The 19385-nt window shown below is 37.1% G+C and overlaps 1 protein-coding gene across 9 annotated transcripts in view; it reads right to left on the reverse strand.

Annotated features, from left to right (window-relative positions):
• Positions 1-19162, reverse strand: part of CCDC88A (coiled-coil domain containing 88A) — a 122174-nt gene extending 103012 nt beyond the window's left edge. For 4 of the 9 annotated variants that reach the window (XM_032352160.1, XM_032352158.1, XM_032352159.1 and 1 more), the window contains exons 1-2: positions 18223-19161; positions 18026-18126 (exon numbers count right to left, since the gene is read on the reverse strand). In XM_032352160.1, coding sequence (XP_032208051.1) covers positions 18026-18126; positions 18223-18285 — 164 coding nt within the window. In that variant the 5' untranslated portion in view covers positions 18286-19161. Of the gene's footprint in view, positions 1-18025; positions 18127-18222 lie in introns of all 9 variants that reach the window. The other 5 variants (XM_032352162.1, XM_032352161.1, XM_032352163.1 and 2 more) reach the window with 3 other exon arrangements.
• Between the last annotated feature and the right edge of the window lie 223 nt (positions 19163-19385).

The following is a 19385-nucleotide window of genomic DNA, read 5'->3' on the forward strand; positions in this document are numbered from 1 at the left end:
AAATATGCAGAATATTTTAACAGCTAGCCCTTTCAGATAATTACTGATATTCTTCTTTGGTACTACCACACTTCAGTAGAGTAGTACTTTATTAAAGACTGGTTGCAATATAGAATCTGAAATGCTATCAGTGAATTCTTGTTGTTAAACATTAAAATCCATTGATCTATTTGGCATGTTGAATACATGTTTTACATGTGTGTGATTTCTTATTATGAATGGTCACTTTGAAAATATTTGTTCACTGAGTTCTATAGATTTTCCAAACACTAAACATTTTATTATTCAATATTAAAAATCACCTTGATTAATATCACCTCCAATCAGCAGAAGTATCTTTAAAATGTTGAGAAGTTACCAAGCTCATGTTTTCTGTAAATCAAATTTTATCACAGACAACACAATCAGTTGTTATCCTTGAAATGGCAGGCTCACTTTGTTCATTTTTGAAAAAAATGTCTGCCCAATAAGCAAGCCTGAATAATAAGTTTGTAACTCATTTTTTCAAATAAAAACAAAATAGAGACTGGTTCAGCTTGCAACTCAAGAAAAAATTATAAGTACTCTTCTTTGAGATAATCATCACATTTTATTATGTAACAGAAGTGCTTTATACATACTTCCCATTTTGTCCTACAGAATATTACAAATATACACAAGGATCAGGACTCAATACAATAACTTCTACTGCTTCACCAAGAACAATTTTAAAGTGAAACTTGATTTCTTTTTAGCTCTAAGTGCACAGTGTGAAGAATAAATGACTATCAGTACAACGTGGTACCACTCCTTGATTCATACTAAGGTGTCAGCAGTTTTTTTGTTTTTTTTTTTTAATATTTAATTTATTTTTATTTATTTTTTTTTATTTCCAGCATAACAGTATTCATTATTTTTGCACCACACCCCGTGCTCCATGCAATCCGTGCCCTCTATAATACCCACCACCTGGTACCCCAACCTCCCACCCCCCGTCCCTTCAAAACCCTCAGATTGTTTTTCAGAGTCCATAGTCTCTCATGGTTCACCTCCCCTTCCAATTTCCCCCAACTCCCTTCTCCACTCTAAGTCCCCATGTCCTCCATGCTATTTGTTATGCTCCACAAATAAGTGAAACCATATGATAATTGACTCTCTCTGCTTGACTTATTTCACTCAGCATAATCTCTTCCAGTCCCGTCCATGTTGGTGTCAGCAGTTTTACCTATCTTTGCTTTTGCACCATCATTTTTCTTTTCAAAACAGGCAAAAAAGGCAGATGACATCTTAATATTATATAAAAATAATTCTGACCTCACAGACTAGCAGGGGTCCATTAGGTCTCACTTTAAGATCCACTGTATCAGGCAAATCAATTCCTGTTCTAGGTATGGAGACCTGAGGACTTGGTATTATGGCTAATCATCATCTTCATAAAATAGGAGAACCTTCTTTTACATGGTGGTCAACCACATGCCCAGTAACTAATATAAAGTTTATAGAATCAACAAGCATCAGTGATCTATGATAGAACTTTCACCCATTGTCCTTAAATCTTATTATAGTATGTTTAAATTTGTTTTAGTCAGTATTTTGGGGTAGTATTTGCTCCAAATCCAATCAGTTCTAGAGACTCAAGAAGTCTCAAACTGAGCTCATACATAATTGGGTATTTTACTTGGTCAGGGATAGATTTGACTAGTACAGCTTTCACTCACATACTGTCAATTCAATTGAGAAAGGATTCTTAATCTGAAGTCCATAAACCGTCCTAGGATAATTTCAATAGTTCACTTGATTAATCACCAGTGACAGGCATAGTAGTCATTTCTGAGAAGCAAGAAAGCCCTCTAAAATTTAAAAACAAAAAACAAAAACAACTTTAAAAAGTATTTTCCAAAGTATAATCTCTTCTAATTAACAAACTAAAACACAGTCATAGAAACTTACCTTAAATAGGAAGTTTTAAAATTCAGTAAGAAAATATATTTTTTAAAGACTTACTTATTTGTCAAGGAGAGAGAGTACAAGCAGGGGGAGTGGCAGGCAGAGGGAGAAGCAGGCTCCCCACTAAGCAAGGAGCAGGATGTGGGACTAGATTCCATGACACTGGGATCATGACCTGAGCTGAAGGCAGATGCTTAACTGAATGAGCCACCCAGGCATCCCAAGAAAATCTTTTTTGTATCATCAGTTTCTCTAATATTTAAAAAAAAAAAAAGTTTCTATAAAGAATTACTCCAAGAATAGAATTCTATTAGGAGCAGAATGAAATTACCACAATATTGGTTTAATTTGCCCATTTCAGTGTACCATAAAAGTACTCCAAAGTACACAAAGTAACAAAGTACACAAACTAACACCATTATAAGTCCACCAATTAAAGGGGGGGAAAAAAGATAATCCAATAAAAAAGCACTGCTAAAAACATAAGTGAAAGAATACAATAAAAACTAATAGTAAAACAGAAAGAAAAAACCCCACATACAAACCAAGTATTGTACTGGAAAAGATATGATGAACTGCAAACCAAGGTAGAAGAGAGGTACACAAGTAGGGAAGTAAGGGATTATTAATAGACAAGTTAAAGACTGCAGCATGGTCTACAAATGGTTCTAGAGAAATGAACTGTTTTAGGGACCTCCAATTTAATAAAATGGGTCCCTGATTTTTAGAAAACAGAAGAATAAATGACATAAGATTTTAGAATATTTTGAAAGCAGCTGGGAACACAAAATTGATGGATAACAGGTATTTTTTTTTAAGATTTTATTTATTTATTTGAAAGAGAGAGAGAGAATGAGAGGGAACACAAACACTGGGAGTGAGAAAGGGAGAAGCAGGCTTGCCGCAGAGCAGGGAGCCTGATGTGAGCAGGGAGCCAGATTCAGGTCCAACCAAGGACCCTAGGATCGAGACCTTAGCTGAAGGCAGACACGCTTAACGACTGAGCCACTCAGGCGCCCCGGATAATAAGAAAGTCAAAAGAAAAATGTGCAACACTTAATAAATACTAGACTTAATTTATGCATTGCAGAATTAAAACAAAAATAAAAACAAAACTCCTGGGGAACTAAACAAAGACCAAAATTCTCCTCTAGAATAGATAACTCAGTAACAGACTATTTTTCAGAATAAACACAGAATAATTACATGAATACTCTCAGATAACAGAAAAATTTATTGAGAACAGCACTGCTCAAAAACACATGGCCTGAGCTCTTTCTGTAAGCACAGACAAAAACTGTGAATCATTATAGTTAATAGAAGTATAACACAAGGGTCAGCTGGGGGGCTCAGTCAGTTAAGCGCATGCTTTTGGCTAAGGTCATGATCCCAGGGTGTTGGGATCGAGCCCCACACTGGGCTCCCTGTTCAGCGGGAAGCCTGCTTCTCCCTCACCCACTCCCCCTGCTTGTGCTCCCTCTCTGGCTGTGTCTCTCTCTGTCAAATAACTAAGTAAATCTTGAAATTAAAAAAAGTACAAAACAAAGATGGCTAACTTCTAACAACTGAGAGGTAAAAGTGCAACTTAATATTTTGGGAATTGTTAAATCTCCCGGATAAGTTAGATCCTACAAATGCACACTTTAAAGCATTCTGACAGTCTGAAAGAATTTTAGTAACACATTCTCAAAACCATATCACTGAATTAAAAAATGAAATATGTACTAACAGTAATGAAAATGTAAACAAGAGTACAAATGCATAGGTATTGGAACATTTCTCATATAAATTAGGCATCATTGTCAAAACACATTGCTGTATTACACATTTAAATGTTTTCAGTTGCAAGTTAAAATAAATGTCCTTATTTTCCTCACACAAAATTAAATATCCAAACTTAACATCCTCTTTCCTAGAAATACATAATTTTCAGTCTGTCTGCTCAGGTTTAACCTTGGCATATCATCTCTCATTCTTCCCTTTCACACACTGTATCTAGAATTTCATCAATTTCTCTGCAAGTTCTTGAATTTGCTCCTTCTCCACTCATACATCCTACGCCGACTTGAACCTCACGATCATAAGAACAGAATGCTACCCATCACTACCCATCTATCTTCTACTAGCACTTACTTGTTCCTCCCCATTCCTCATCTTTGTTCCAAGCACTAATACAATTATAAGTTTCACTGATTTCTGTTGTTTCAGTATTGCAATAGTATACATAATGTATTCTTAATAAATATAGGATGAACTAATAAAGTCAATAATCAATCTACTCTACAAACTAATGGCAAAGTGATTTTCCTAATACTTTTAATTCCCTAATAAGTAATTTTAAATGGCTCTACAATGCCTGCCATGTGCAGCCTAATTATACTGGTTATTTTTCAAGTTTCCCATAATCTGGTCTACTCCATCTATGCACATTTATATTCTCTTTCCCAACTTGGGATGGACCCTGTAGTAAGGCTAGTCTCTTCACCACCTCCCAAATCATATATATAATATGCTTTTTCGTCATGTTGATTCCCTAGCTTAAAATACCCTCCTCTCCTCAACTATGGCTGTCCAAGTCTAATCATTCTTCAAGGTCCGAATTTGAACTTCCTAGGGTGCCTGGTGGCTCAGTGAGTTAAGTGTCTGACTCTTGATTCCAGCTCAAGTCATGATCTCAGGGTCATGGGGTTGAACCCTGCATTAGACCCACATTGGGCACCATGCTCAGTGCAGAGTCTGCTTGTCCCTCGACCTCCTCCCACCTTTCCTTCCTGTGCATGTACCTGTTCACTCTCTCTCAAACAAATAAATAAAATCTTAAAAGAAAAATTATCTAACTTCCTCCCCTTGATTTCCCTTCCTATCTATACCTCTAGAGGCCAAAACTAACTTCTTTTTTCTTTTAATAAAGATTTTTTTATTTGAGAGAGTGAGAGAGCAAGAGAGAGAGTGCATGAACAGGGGCTTGGGCAGAGGGAGAAGCAGGCTCCCCATTAAGCAGGGAGCCTGATGTGGGGCTCAATCCCAGGACCCTGGGATCATGACCTAAGCCAAAGGCAGACACTTAACCAAATGAGCCACCCAGGCACCCTCCAAAACTAACTTCTAACTAACTTCTAAGCAGTAGGGCTCCCTAATTTACCCACACTAACATACACATTCTCTCACTCACTAAAAATAAATAAATAAATAAATAAAATTCATAAAAATTCAAAAAGAAAAAAAAACCTAGCTAATAATAGATTTGCTTTCAAATACATACTTGGGATCATTCACCATTCATTATAGATTCATCTTGGTTATATATATTCAATACTTAACACAAAGACAAGTTTAAAACAAATGACATGTATATTCTATTTACAAATGTGGAAATACAATTTAATTCATTTGCAAAGATTTAAACCGCAGAGTTGGAAAAAATAAAATAACTTTCAATTATGAGAAAACTCAACATTCCATTTTCCTTCAACATTCAGGTTAACAGAGAATTTACTGTGATTTACCTTTTTTAAACCAGTCTTGGCAAAAATAAATTGGAGTATTGCCCCCATTGGTTTTTCTCCAAAATTTTTTCTTATCATCCACAACTCTGTAACAATCTAAGTCTTAAACGATGAGTAGGACCCAACACCTAAAACTGAACTATCTTCCTTGGTCCTTTACCACCCAGGAAAAGAAATAGTCATGATGTCAATAATAATATAAAGTTCACCAATTTTTTTTTCTAGCCTTCACTAGGAAAGTAAATTACATTAAGAACACACCATTGTCTAAAATTTCCTGAAAGACTATTGAGATATTTCACCAAGTCTGATGTTAAAACAAGCAGTATACTAATATGAAAAATTAAAATTGCCAGTCTTCTTCCTTCCTATTAAATTTTTCTTTAATTATAACACCTTAAAATTAGCTACTTATTTCCCCGCTTTCAAAATACTCATTTCTACCTCTAGTCTTAATCAACAGATCATTAACCTTACAAAGAATAAGGAAATAAATTATTTCTCAACTTTAGTTATTTTCACTCTATTCCATTTTACCCACCCATTAGCAGGGTCTAACCTTGGCCCTAAATCATCATTCAGAATTGCAACCTTCAAAATCTCAAATTCTGAAAGTGCCCTCTGACTTCAACCTCCTATTCCACCCTTTTTCACCTTCTAATCCTACTGTTCCTTCATCCTACTGCAACCTCCAGTCTATCAGCCTTCTCCTGATGATACTTGCTTTCCTCCTCATTTTAATGCTCATACTCTGTTCATTTCAACTGTTCACCTGGATATCCTGCTCTACGTAGGCCTACACTACTATTGCCAATTTTGAGTAAACTCTACAGATCTTTTTGTCAGTTACTGAGCAGCAAAGCATCACTGGGTAAATTATCCAACTATGCTGATTGGCTCCACTACAAATAGGTGCTTTCCAAATCTCAAATAAGACATCAACCTTACATGACAATACTTGCATTCATCTTTAACTGACTCCCTTACTGATTACCTCCCAGCAGCCTTATAAATTTTCCTATTTTTCTCAAATTTCCAGCCTTTTAATGTTGTTGTGTTGCTGTTTCCTAGAATCTATCAGTGGCCCCCTTCTGTATTTTTTTCTGACAACCATGTCTTTAGCTTCTATTATAAACTTAAAAACAAATTCCCTCTCTACTTTAGACATTTCCCCAAGCACCAAACTTACGAATATCCACCTGCCTCAAGATATTTCTCACTGTTCACCAGACACTCCAAAATTAACTCAGAACTTATTTTCTACACTTCCCCTCCCCTTAAATTTTCATCTTCCTGTAATGTCTTCTTACTAAGGGCACTATCATCTATCTGCTCCTTACCCAAGTAAAAAGTAGTCATCCCAGTAATCCCTTTCTCATTCTTCCTATCAAGTTGGTAATCAAGTCCCATAATTTCCATGCTATTTGTCTTCCATATCATTTCAACATCAGTGCTGTTTCTATCTCTATTCTGGCCCCAAATTCAATCCTTCTAAAATGCAAATGCTATCTGTTTCAATTCCTTTTATGATTTGGATAGCCTATATTACTGTTTTTCAAGCTGGAATAAGGTAGTGACAATGTTTTAAAAAACTGAAATTACCAATCTGAGGATTTGGTATACCTGGGTGGCTCAGTCAGTTAAGTATCTACCTTCGGCTCAGGTCATGGTCCCAGGGTCCAGGGATCAGGTCCCATTAGGCTCCCTGCTCAGTGGGAAGCCTGCTTTTCCCTCTGCGTGCCACTCCCCCTGCTTGTGCTCTCTCTCTCAAATAAATAAAATCTTTAAAAAAAAAAAAAAGTATCTGAGGATTAGTCTACAGATATCCTAAGAGTCCAAAGACCCAGTATGAGAAAGTGACTTAAGAAACTAGCCTTAGGGGCTCCTGGGTGGCTCAGTGGGTTAAAGCCTCTGCCTTCAGCTGAGGTCATGATCCCAGAGTCCTGGGATCCAGCCGCATCAGGCTCTCTGCTCAGCAAGGATCCTGCTTCCTCTTCTCTCTTTGCCTGCCTCTCTGCCTACTTGTGATCTCTGTCTGTCAAAAAAATAAATAAAATCTTTAAAAAACAAAACATATCTTAAGAAACTAGCCTCAGTCTATAAAAAAATTTAAAAATCCCTCAAATGTGAATTATTGCAAAAGAATTTTATTACCACTTCCTGAAAAAAAAATTAAATTACTAAAATAAAAACACAAAATTAAAATTCCTAAGTTATTACAGACCCCCCAAAATATCTGTGGACCTAGATTAAGAAACACTAGTTATGATATTTAATTTTGTGTGTCAATTTTGATGGACTACAGTGCATAAACATTTGGTCAAATATTATTCTGGATGTTCTATGAAGGTGTTTCTTTGGATATGATTAACACATAAACCAAAGGACTCTGAGTGAGTCAGATTACTCTCCATAATGTGAGGGGGCTTCATCCAATCATTTGATGGTGTTATTGGAACAAAGGCTGACCTCCTTCTGGCAAGCTGTCTTTGATATATTTTTTTTAATTTTTAAATTTTTATTTCTTATAATGTATTATTTGCTTCAGGGGTACAGGTCTGTGAATCATCAGTCTTACACAATTCACAGCACTCACCATAGCACATACCCTCCCCAATTTAAACTCAGTGCAACTCTTCCCTCAGTCTCCAGCCTGGCAGCCTGCTAGACTGCCCCATTAGTTTTTAAACCAGAGAATCCTCCAAAATCTCATGACCCAGTTCCTTAAAATCTCTCTCTCTCTCTCTCTCTCTCTATATATATATATATATACACACGCAAATACACACACCCCTTGATAGTTCTGTTTCTCCAGAGAGAATCTGATAATACATATCTCTACAGGAAAAAATCCAATCTTCTTAACATGGTATCTAAGGACATTCTCCCAATCCCCACCTCTTCAAACTCATCTCCTATGTGCAAGAAGCATGTAATCTCTGCTTTGGCTATACAAAAATAGCCTATAGTTATTTGATTCTACTATTTTAGTCACATATTCATGCCTCTTTTTATGCCATTTCCTCCTACTCCCACTGTTTCTAACTTACCAAATTGGTCCTATTCAACTTTCATGCCCTAGTTCAAATTTTTCCTCTTCCCTTTTGTGCCACTATTATTTCAAGAACATAATTCTACACTGCATAACATAATTCTATAGCACACGTTATCACACTGCAATTTATTTGCATGTTGTCCCCTTACTAGTGAGCAAAGATCATATCTTATTCAGCATCATATCCCCAGAACCCAGTAGATAGCTTGTGATACAGTGAGCCCTCAGAAATTACTCATTGACTAAATTGATCTTGGATGGAACCATTCCTTCAGCCTTCTCACTGAGTATGACAAAATAGATCTCAGCTTCGAGACCCATTCTGGCCCTTCTCAGGCCATGCCCCTCACCACTGGGCAAGGAATCCATGGAAATAAGAGGATATACCCATATACCTCTCCTTTGAGATGACACTGGAACTCTGGAATTTCTTGGAACTCTGGAACTCTGGAATTTCTTGGAAATTCACTTGGAATTTGGAACTCTGGAATTTCTTGCCCAAATATCTCTAACCCAATTATATGGCTTGCACAGGAATCTGTCCTAGGTCTGTCCTGAGGATGGACTATGTTAGAGACGTACATACCCCTGTGCCAAGGATTGCTGTATGGAAAAGCATGAATCTTGGACATGTGTGCAGCATGTCCATAGGCATGCAGCACATGAGACCTCTCTGTGAGCTAGGGATGAGGGAGGAGGTTGGGCTCCACGACATTCTGACGTGAAACTGAATATCTGAATTCTCAATTCTATGAATTCTAAAATTTGAATCTTTCCTTTTAAGTCACTATGAAGGTATATTTTTCAAGATAAAAGATCAGATAAAAGATCAGAACGTAGTAAATAATTTATTAGCCTGATTTATAACCCTTAAATATTTAGGCCTATTGTGGTAAATGAATGCTTGCTCTGAGTCTCACAAATGTCAGAATAAAGTTGATGAGTTTCATCAACATAGTTTTATTAAATATTGAACTAACAAAATAGAGCAAAGATAGCACAGGAATAAAATCAGGAAGAAAGAGGATACAGAAATACCTCTTTTTATTGCACTTCTCTTTACTGCACCTTGTAGATAATTATGTTTTTTACAAATGGAAGGTTTATGACGATCTTCTATAAAGTCTCTCGGCACCCTTTCTCCAACAACATTTGCTCACTTTTTGTCTCGATGTCACATTTTGGTAATTCTTGCAATATTTCAAACTTTTCATTATTACATTATGATTATTACATTATGATAATCTGTGATCAGTGACCTTTGATCTTGCTATTGTAAATGTTTTGGAGCTGCCACAAACTACACCCATGTAATCAGTAAACTAATCAACAAATGTGTGTATTTTGACTACTCCACAATCCATCCTGGTCCAGGAATTAAATTTACAACTTTCAAGGTAGTTTTTTCCTCTATACCATACCACCAACTCCCTAAAAGTAGCTAGCTTGGTAATGACTAAATTAAATATTAGACAAACATCTCTTAATACCAATTAAAATCTCAAATATCATTTTAAAATATTGAAACATTATACTTAGACTGGGACCAATCTGTTTCACAAATCCTAAAAGAAGGTCAACTGGTATTCTTGAAAGACTATAGTTAAGAACTAATGTTCCTTGGGGCACCTGGTTGGCTCAGCTGGTAGAGTGTGTCACTCAGTCTTGGGGTTGTGAGTTCAAGCCCCACACTCGGTGGAGAGGTTACTTAAAAAAGTAAATAAAATAAAAAATAAAAATGAATAAAAATAAAAAGTATTATTGTTCCTTTATGAGTTTCCCATATTAATACATATCATAGAGAAAATTTTCAGATAAAAAATTAAAAAATACTCTCACATGTAGTAACTACTTCCCGTTCTCTAGATTCTTACCAATTTTTATAGTTTAACTAGATATGAATCAGATAATCACAATGGACTGCTCTTAAAGACATCAGTCCACTATAAGGCTGTGGACAAAAATCTCAATATGGGGACGCCTGGGTGGCTCAGTTTGTTAAGTGGCTGCCTTCGGCTCGAGTCATGATCCCAGGGTCCTGGGATCGAGTCCCACATTGGGCTCCTTGCTCAGCAGGAAGCCTTCTTCTCCCTCTGCCTCTGCCTGCCTCTCTGTCTGCCTATGCTCACTCTCTCTGACAAATAAATAAAATCTTAAAAAAAAAAAAAATCTCAATATGTTGGACATCACCAGTAACATTATTGGAAACCAACCTAAAGTCACTGTATATTCTCTTTTTTTTTAAGATTTTATTTATTTATTTGAGAGAGAGAGAGAGAGATGAGCACAAGTGGGGGAAGGTAGAGAGAGAAGCAGATTCCCCACTGAGCAAGGAGCCTGATGTGGTGCTCAATCCCAGGTCCTGGGATCATGACCTGAGCCAAAGGCAGACGCTTAACGGACTGAGCCACCCAGGCACTCCAGTCACTGTATATTCTAATACCATACAAAAGCATGGACTATGACTTGTTCTCACAACCTCAACTCAAGCTACACATAACACAGGTGGGTAATTAAAGGTAATTAAATAATGAGACAGAGGAATAGAACAGAAAAAGAAGAGAAATAAAAGACAAACTAGGGGAATCTGGGTGGCTCAGTTCATTCAGCGTCCAACTCTTGGTTTCAGTTCCACTCATGATCTCAGGATTGTGGGATTGGGGACTGAGGCCATACTAGGCTCCTTGCTCAGAGAGGGTGTGCTGAAGATTTTCTCCCATTCCCTCTGTCCTTCCCCACCACACTCATGCTTACTCACGCTTGCTTATGCTCTCTCTTGCTTTCCTTCTTAAAAAAAAAAAAAAGGGTAAAATAAACTAAATTCTATAATACTAAAGCTAGAATTCTCAAAAATGTAAAAGCTAATAAAATTACAAAATGTTTCATTCACTCCTTTGACATTTAATAAAAAACTTGTGACATATCAAATCTATGCTAGGTGTTGGTGATACATAACAAAAATCTCTAGCCTCTAAATGTTAACTATCTAGTAGCTGCAGCACTTTAACACAATTTGGTAAAGACAGATATGGGATGATGGGGAGAGAGCAACTAACTATGCCAAGAGACTTCAGAGGGTGTTAAGAATGAGTAAAACCTTGCTAGCCAAAAAAGGGGGAAAGGGCAGGGGCGCCTGGGTGGCTCAGTGGGTTGAGGCCTCTGCCTTCGACTCAGGTCATGATCCCAGGATCCTGGGATGGAGCCCAGCATTGGGCTCTCTGCTCAGCGGGGAGCCTGCTTCTCCCTCTCTGCCTGCCTCTCTGCCTACTTGTGATTTGTCTGTCAAATAAATAAAATATTTTTAAAAAGGGGAAGGAGGGCAGTGTATGGAAAAATGATTATGATAACGATAGAAATAAAACAAAGACCACTAGCTAGCAATGATTTAATCTTGTTATATGCTAAGTACTATACACAAATTATCCTATCTGATTCTCATAACCCTGGGAGTCTTTTTATTCTGTTTATAAATCAAGATATTGAGAAATAACTTGCTAAACAATAAGCATACAACTATATAGAGGTGATGCCAAGAGAAAATCGTGAAAAACTAAGCTGTGAGTGATCATAATTTGTTTGAAGAAACAGAAACAGGTAGGAATGACCTAGCACATGATAATACTAATGACAGCAACCAACACTGGGGATACAGTAGTAAACAAACAGTAAATAGATACCTATCTGTGTCTTATCAGAGATTAAGTCTACTCCAGGAAGGAAACATTATCATTCATCCAATAAATGCAGGAAATGAGATTTGGAAATGCTAAGTAAATTGTTTAAGGTCATACACTAATAAGTAGCATAGTGAGAATTAAACCCTGTCTGACTTAAAGGCGTCTGACTCAAAGACCAAATTCTACTTTACCACATTACGTCTCCATTATTCATTCATTCAACAGAAGTATATCAAGTACCTACTGTATGTCAAGCACTACACTAAGAATAAAGATGAAAAGTACAGTCCATGGCTTCAAGAAATTCACAGGATAATCAGTGGACTCAGATATACCAAGAGCTGCAATCCAGTGAGATAAATGTTATCCCCAAAACACATTTATAGTCTTATAGAAGCACATATGATCACAGATGAGAACAAACTTTAAGACGGGCAAGCCCAAAAGTAAGACCAATCAGGGCTAGCACATTAACTCAAAACTGAATTCACATTAATTCAAAAGTCAGGGATATATCTGGTGCATGTGTGTATATATATACACAGACACACAGGGATATATCAGGCATATCTGGAAGATAAATCAGAAAACTGGATAATAAGACAACAGCTATGACTATATCAAAAGTGTGTTTTTTAAAGAAGCAAAAAACAAAATCTAAACTAAACAAAAAATATGAGGTCCAATGAGAAAACCTGAGATGCCCAAACCAAAATTCAGAGTCAATGCCATACTTGGGTAAGAAACCCATATATTTTATAAGTCATTTTAAGGTCATTATAGACATAAAGTTAGCACAATCTACTTTTAAATCTTTTTTTTAAATTGAGGTATAATTAACAATACAGTGTTATATTAGTTTCAGGTATACAATATAATGATTCAACAATCATATACATTACTCAGTGCTCATAAAGATAAGTATACCCTTGATCCCCTTTATCTATTTCATCCCTCCCCCATCCATATCCTCTTACTTTTGAATCTTATACATTCATAGAACTAAGGAACATTTCTCAGTTAACTTTCTCTATTACACAAATGGCTTCTTTTAGGTATACTTTATGAAGCTGCCTCTCAGGAAATACTTAAGGAGAATCTACATGACCATGCATCATTTAATTTTTGTCATTATTAATTTTTTAATTAAAACATATTTTCATAATAGAGGACTTCCAAAGTTCCTTTCAACTCAAGATTCTAAAAGAAGAAAAGCTAGAACAAGTATATCTTAACAGTCAGTATAAATCTCTATAGTTATCTAAAGAGGTTGAATCATATAATTGTTCTGAGGACTTCTAAAGTTCCTTCCAACTCAAGATCCTAGAAGAAGAAAAACCATAATAAGTATATCATAACAGTCAGTATAGATCTCTCTAGTTATGTAATGGGGTTGAGTCATATCACTCTTCTGATACTATCAATAATTTTCTCAATACTTAAAACCCTAATATATCCATATTTTCAACTGCTTAGGTAATACACACTTTTTAAACTTTAGAATTATGAAATTCACGATAATGTTATAAATTTCTTAGTAAGTAAAATTCAAATAGGGCTACAGAACCGCATGACATCTGAAACAGAGAAATGATGATTTCTACTGCCACCAAGCCCTATGTCTGATAACTAGCACTAAGAAAGAAAGATTTCATTTGAAGTACGAAAATGTCCTACAGCATGCAGAAGAGCTGGCCCATCAATCCCAATCTCTAAAGAGCTTCCCCTTCCCATTAAAGAGGACTGATGTCATGTCACAAGCTCTTACAGAGATTCTTTGATTCAAAGAGCTACTCAATGAAATCCAGTATTCATCTCTAAATGCAGTGAATCCCAAGTCAGTGAAAAGATTTCAAAATTGTAAGGCAAAGTTGGTAAACTGGCAGTGAAGAAGTCAATGCAAACAAGGTCCAAAATGGCAAAATCAAAATCAATAATTGATATTCTTACTTTTAGTAAACACTGTAGATGAAAAAAAATATTCTACCATAAGTCTTCTGTAACTGAATTCTGTCACTACTGAAAGCAGGAATACAAGAATGGCAGGCCAAACATGTATTTATAAGTACATAAATAGATTTCTACTTTGGCCAAGATGGAATATCAGGAACCAAATTTACCTTCTAGCCTGAAACAACTGGAAAAATTTTTCAAGGCAATGGATATCAGGCAACAAAGAACAGTAGATCCTTGATAGGTGGGAAACATACAAAATGAATCCTCAATTGCCCCAACTTACTACCTTGAAAGAGTTCCTAAGCCATAGAAGAGAGCTGGGGAACCCAGGTAGAGCAATGATCTTGCTGAGGTGAGATGGAACTTAATCTAGAAAGAACAAAGTGATAGTCATATACAAAGTAGAGTACCTAAGAGTAGAGAGGCTCACAGGAAAATCCAGAGATCTGCAGAGGGTATCCCTCAAGTCTTCCGTTGAGTACTTTCTAGTATATACACATGAGGAAATTACCCAAGAACAGTGGGAAAAAAATACCAAAAAGGATTAGAGGGAACACCACCCAGGGTTCACACAGGTCCAGGAATAGCCCGTTTTCACTACCCAGAGTACTCGGAGGGCTTCGTCAATAGAGTTACAGTAGTGGACAATAGATGCTACAACTTTAAAGCAGCATCTGAAAAGATCAAACTGTTTCCAAGTAACTTAACTATTCCAGAACAAAACTCAAGAATACCTAATGAAATATAAAAATACCCAGTACCCCACACGGTAAAATTGCAAATGTCTAACATCCAATCAAAAATCACCAGGCATACAAAAGCAAGAAAATAACAATTCTTTATGAGGAGAAAAATCAATCAAAACCAATCTAGAAATTATACAGACAGAATTAGTAGAAATAAACATTAATCTATTTATAACTATATCCCATATACTCAAGAAGCTACAGAAAAGACAAAGCATGAAAGCTATAGAAATGGGAGATAGAAAAAAAAAAACCCTCAATTTCTAGAATAAAACTGTAATGTCTGAAATGAAAAATATGCTGGACACCATTAAGAACAAATTAAACATTATTAAAAAAATTAATGAAGTTGGAGACACAGAGAGATAATCTAAAATTAGAAGACTGAAAAAACTGAAAAGAACACCAGTAAACCTCTAGCAGCCTGATTTCCATGTAACTGGACTTCCAAAAAGGGAAATGGAGACACGAAAAACATACACACACACTTAAATATTCTTTATAGATATGTATTTTTTAAAATAATGCCCAATTTTTTTCTGAATTTATTAGAAACTACAAACCCACAGATGTAAGAAGCTCAACAAACTCCAAGCAAAACAACATGAAGAAATATATATAGTTTCATTTAGAAATGGTTCTCACTCACATATTCTGTAAACAAATCAAAACAAAGTCAGAAATGACTTAGACTAACTTTTAGTTTAACTATGTACAGTGTCAACTGACAATTTAATAGAGTACATTAAATATTATCTTGAACAAAATACTTAACAGATGCATTTTATGATTTTTAAAAATTTTTTTAAATTTTTTATAAACATGTATTTTTATCCCCAGGGGTACAGGTCTGTGAATCGCCAGGTTTAAACAAGATGGGATTGGGAGGGAGACAAACCATAAGTGACTCTTAATTTTATGATTTTAAAGTTAGCAAAATTCAGCTTTAAAAACAACGTATATTTTGTTGCTCTCTTAGGAAAATAATTCACTAAAATAAATTTATCTTATTTTAGCAAATTATTTTTTTTAAAAAACTAATGGCTACTTCTTCCTTTTTTCTTAATTTTTTTTCCCCTTAATTTATATAGGTCATTCAGAACAGAATTAGGACACTGAAAAAACTTTTAAAGAAGCTGAGAGGTGGAACTGAAAACAGAAGCAGAGTTGAGGTTTGGAATGAAGCTAGTCCTCCCAAAAAAAAAAAAAAAACAACCTGGCAACCACTATTTTGAAACACCATTACTTTCAAAATATACATATGTATTTTTAAACATAAAACTGCACTCAAAGTGGAAACAAGCTAAAGTGTCTGTTTTTAGCACCTCCGCTAACTATTCAGGACTCAAAAAAAAACTAAGTATTTTGGGGGGAAAAAAATCATTCAAATAAAAAACATTAAAGTGGAAAACAAGGGGTGCCTGGCTGGCTCAGCCAGTACAGCAGGAGACTCTCAATCTCAGGGTCATGAGTTCAAGCCTCACATCTTGGGCATGAAACCCACTTTAAAATAAATAAAATAAAGTGGGAAATTTATTTAAAATAAATAAAATAAAGTGGAAATTAAAGTAATATATTTTCCTATTTTGTAAAAACACCTTTTTTTTTAGAGCTCAGAATACAATTTCAAAATTTTCTGTCTAAAAACAAGAGAAGGGAATAAATTCTGAGTATCTACTGTAATGGCTACCCTTCCTGTCATGTGTGTTCCCTAAAATAGAAGTAAATTTAATTATTCTACCATTTTGCTTAGGGAATAGGGAGATATTGCAAAGATAAAAAATAGTTCCGGGAGAGAACTGCCAAAAATATATTTACTATCCCTGGAGATAATTAATGTCTACACGCCTTTTTCCTTTCTTAAAGGAAAAAAATGTATATATACTTTAAGTAATATATATATATTTCTTTGGGTGCCTATACAAATAAAACACTTTAAGAAAGCATTTAGTAGTGTAATACTTCCCTATGGGATCAACACATACTGAAAATCAGCACACAGACTGCAAATACCTCTGAGCACACAGACTGAAAAGTTATCATTGGAACATTTATGAATTTGACTTCGACCTGTTTTAAATAAAAAATCTAATAAGAAACAATTTCCTACAAAATACAGAAATGATACTTTATGTTATGCATCTATTCACAGACTTATTCCTTAGTAACAATTACTTATTAATAATGCACTAAATTCCCACATATATAAAAAAGTAAGACTGCCTTAAAATTCAAATTTCCAAACTACTCTCGTAATCAGATTCTATTCAAAAGACAGAAGGCTAAATACACATTATTTTGAGCACAACTACAACATTCAGAGTTTGTACTTAGAAAACCTACCCTGATGTACTTAGAATGCATGTATGCTACATTACCTATAATGATAAAAATATTTCACTGATATAGCTACCAATGATTTTGATATCAATTCCCACCCTAAAAACCCTTTTCCACTTAATACAAACCCAGTATCACAAACATAAAAGACAAAGATTTTCCTACTAAATCATTATTTAGTTGTCATCGAGATGTCAGTTACTAGCATTTCACAAATGCCCTTAAAATACCTTAAAATGATCTCCCAAATATTCATATTAATTCATGTAATAATCTCATCGGATTTGAGTTACTGTACCCACTTAAATTACTTGCTACAGCAACAGTTCTCACCAATCAGAAGAGTTATTCGAAATTCTCTCTTCTGAAATCTGTTATTACTTCACCAGTTTCAAAATTTGAGCCACTTATTTTTAGACACAGAGATTAATAAGAAACACTTCTGCATCAAATACACATAACTTCACAGTAGAGGCTTTATTTCCCCTTAGGAAACTATTCTCATATTCTCTCTCTTTTCACCAAATTATCAGAGGACAATGTGGCTTCGATTTCAGCACTGAAGACAATAAGTAACAATATACGGTTTGCAGAATAAAAATTAAAGTTTCACAATTTTAACAGGTATAATTATTAGGTTATGACAAATGGGCTGGTGGGCACGTAAGACTATCACCCTTTTCAAAGTCTAATTCTTAAACCACCTGAATTGTTTTGGCCAAATGAGGAGCTTCAAACATAAACTCTGTAAGTTTTCAGTATGTCCCTTTTCAAAGAAAACAAGTTACCTAGAAAAGAAGGGGGGAAAAAACCACTCACATTTGGAGCATGACCTGGTTCAAGAATACCCCATCCACCAAAGCCACATATTCATCCAGGTTGGTCCCATTTCCTGCAGCCAGAGGTCCAAACGTTTTCACCTAGAACAGAACGACCATAAGGACACGAACGCCCATCTCCATCTCTGCAGCCACAAATAATGCAGCAAAATACACAATAAATAACACCCTACTTACCCAAGTGACCAAGGGGCTGGTCATGAACTGCTCCAGAAGGGGAGTAAAAATCTCGTTCTCCATTTTACAGATAATGTATTTGAAAAGGGGAACTACCACAAAAATACGCCTAGGGAATGGATCACTAAACGTTGAAGAAGTGAGTAGAAATCAATGAAAGTCCATTTTGGCACAGGAAGAAAATCCCATCGTGGAGGGGAGAAAAAGTCTCCCTCCTCAAAAAACACCCCAGAGAGGAATGAGCCGAAAACCCGAGAAGCGGCTTCGACAGCAGCCACGAGCGGCAGCTTGCGCTGGAAATGTCTGTACCGGGCGAGGAGGGGCAGAGAAAAGGCATCTGGAGGTGGAGGAAGGGAAAGGGGGCTGGAGCAGCAAGACAAAAAGCCCGTCAAGGTTGCCCAGCTCCTGGAGGAGCCAGACCAGCGGAGCTGCCCGCAATGAATTAATCCCAACGTGGGCTAAACGAAATACCACGTTAGCTACCACGTTAGGGGATCCGAGCGGCAGCCAGGCTCGACCTCCGCGTTCCGCTCAACACGTTCCACCCACCAGTGGGCATGGAGCCGCTTCGACCCGCGGAGCCTCCCCTGCCCGCAGCCCCTCACCAACGACAGGCAGGGCTCGCCCCTTCCCCGCGAGCAGACACCATCCCTCCGTCGCCCTCAAGCCTCGCCTCCAGCCCCCTTCCCCTCCCGGGGGGGTGGGGGCTTGAATGTGTGTCCCTAACCCCCCAGTTTCCTGAGCCCTGCAGCCTTTTCAGCGCGCCTCTGGGAAGCCCTGGCACAAAATCACCACCGCGCTCCAGCCTCCTCCTCCGCCCTCTCTGGAGGAGCCGGAGTAACGGCCTCAGAACCGCAGTGCCGCATCACACCCCGCTCTTCGCCGCCCAACCAGAGCCACGAGCCCTCCGTCTAAGGGAGCGCGCTTCTCCTTCCGCGCCCATATCCTTCCGCCGACTCTCCGCCCCTCCCGCGCCGCAGCCTCTGGATTGTGAGAGAAGAAAACCGCTGCATGAGCGCGCTCCCGAGCGCGCGCGCCCCGCGGGCCGGCCCCGCCGCCGCCCAGATTTTGGCGGCGGGCGCGGGCGCGGAAGCGCGCTCGCTGCAGCTGCTGCGGTGACCCGCGCCTCGCTCGAGCCCAGGACTGCTGCCAGGGCATGGGGG

The sequence above is a fragment of the Mustela erminea genome, chromosome 7 (genome assembly GCF_009829155.1).
Source record: "Mustela erminea isolate mMusErm1 chromosome 7, mMusErm1.Pri, whole genome shotgun sequence".
NCBI lineage: Eukaryota > Metazoa > Chordata > Mammalia > Carnivora > Mustelidae > Mustela > Mustela erminea.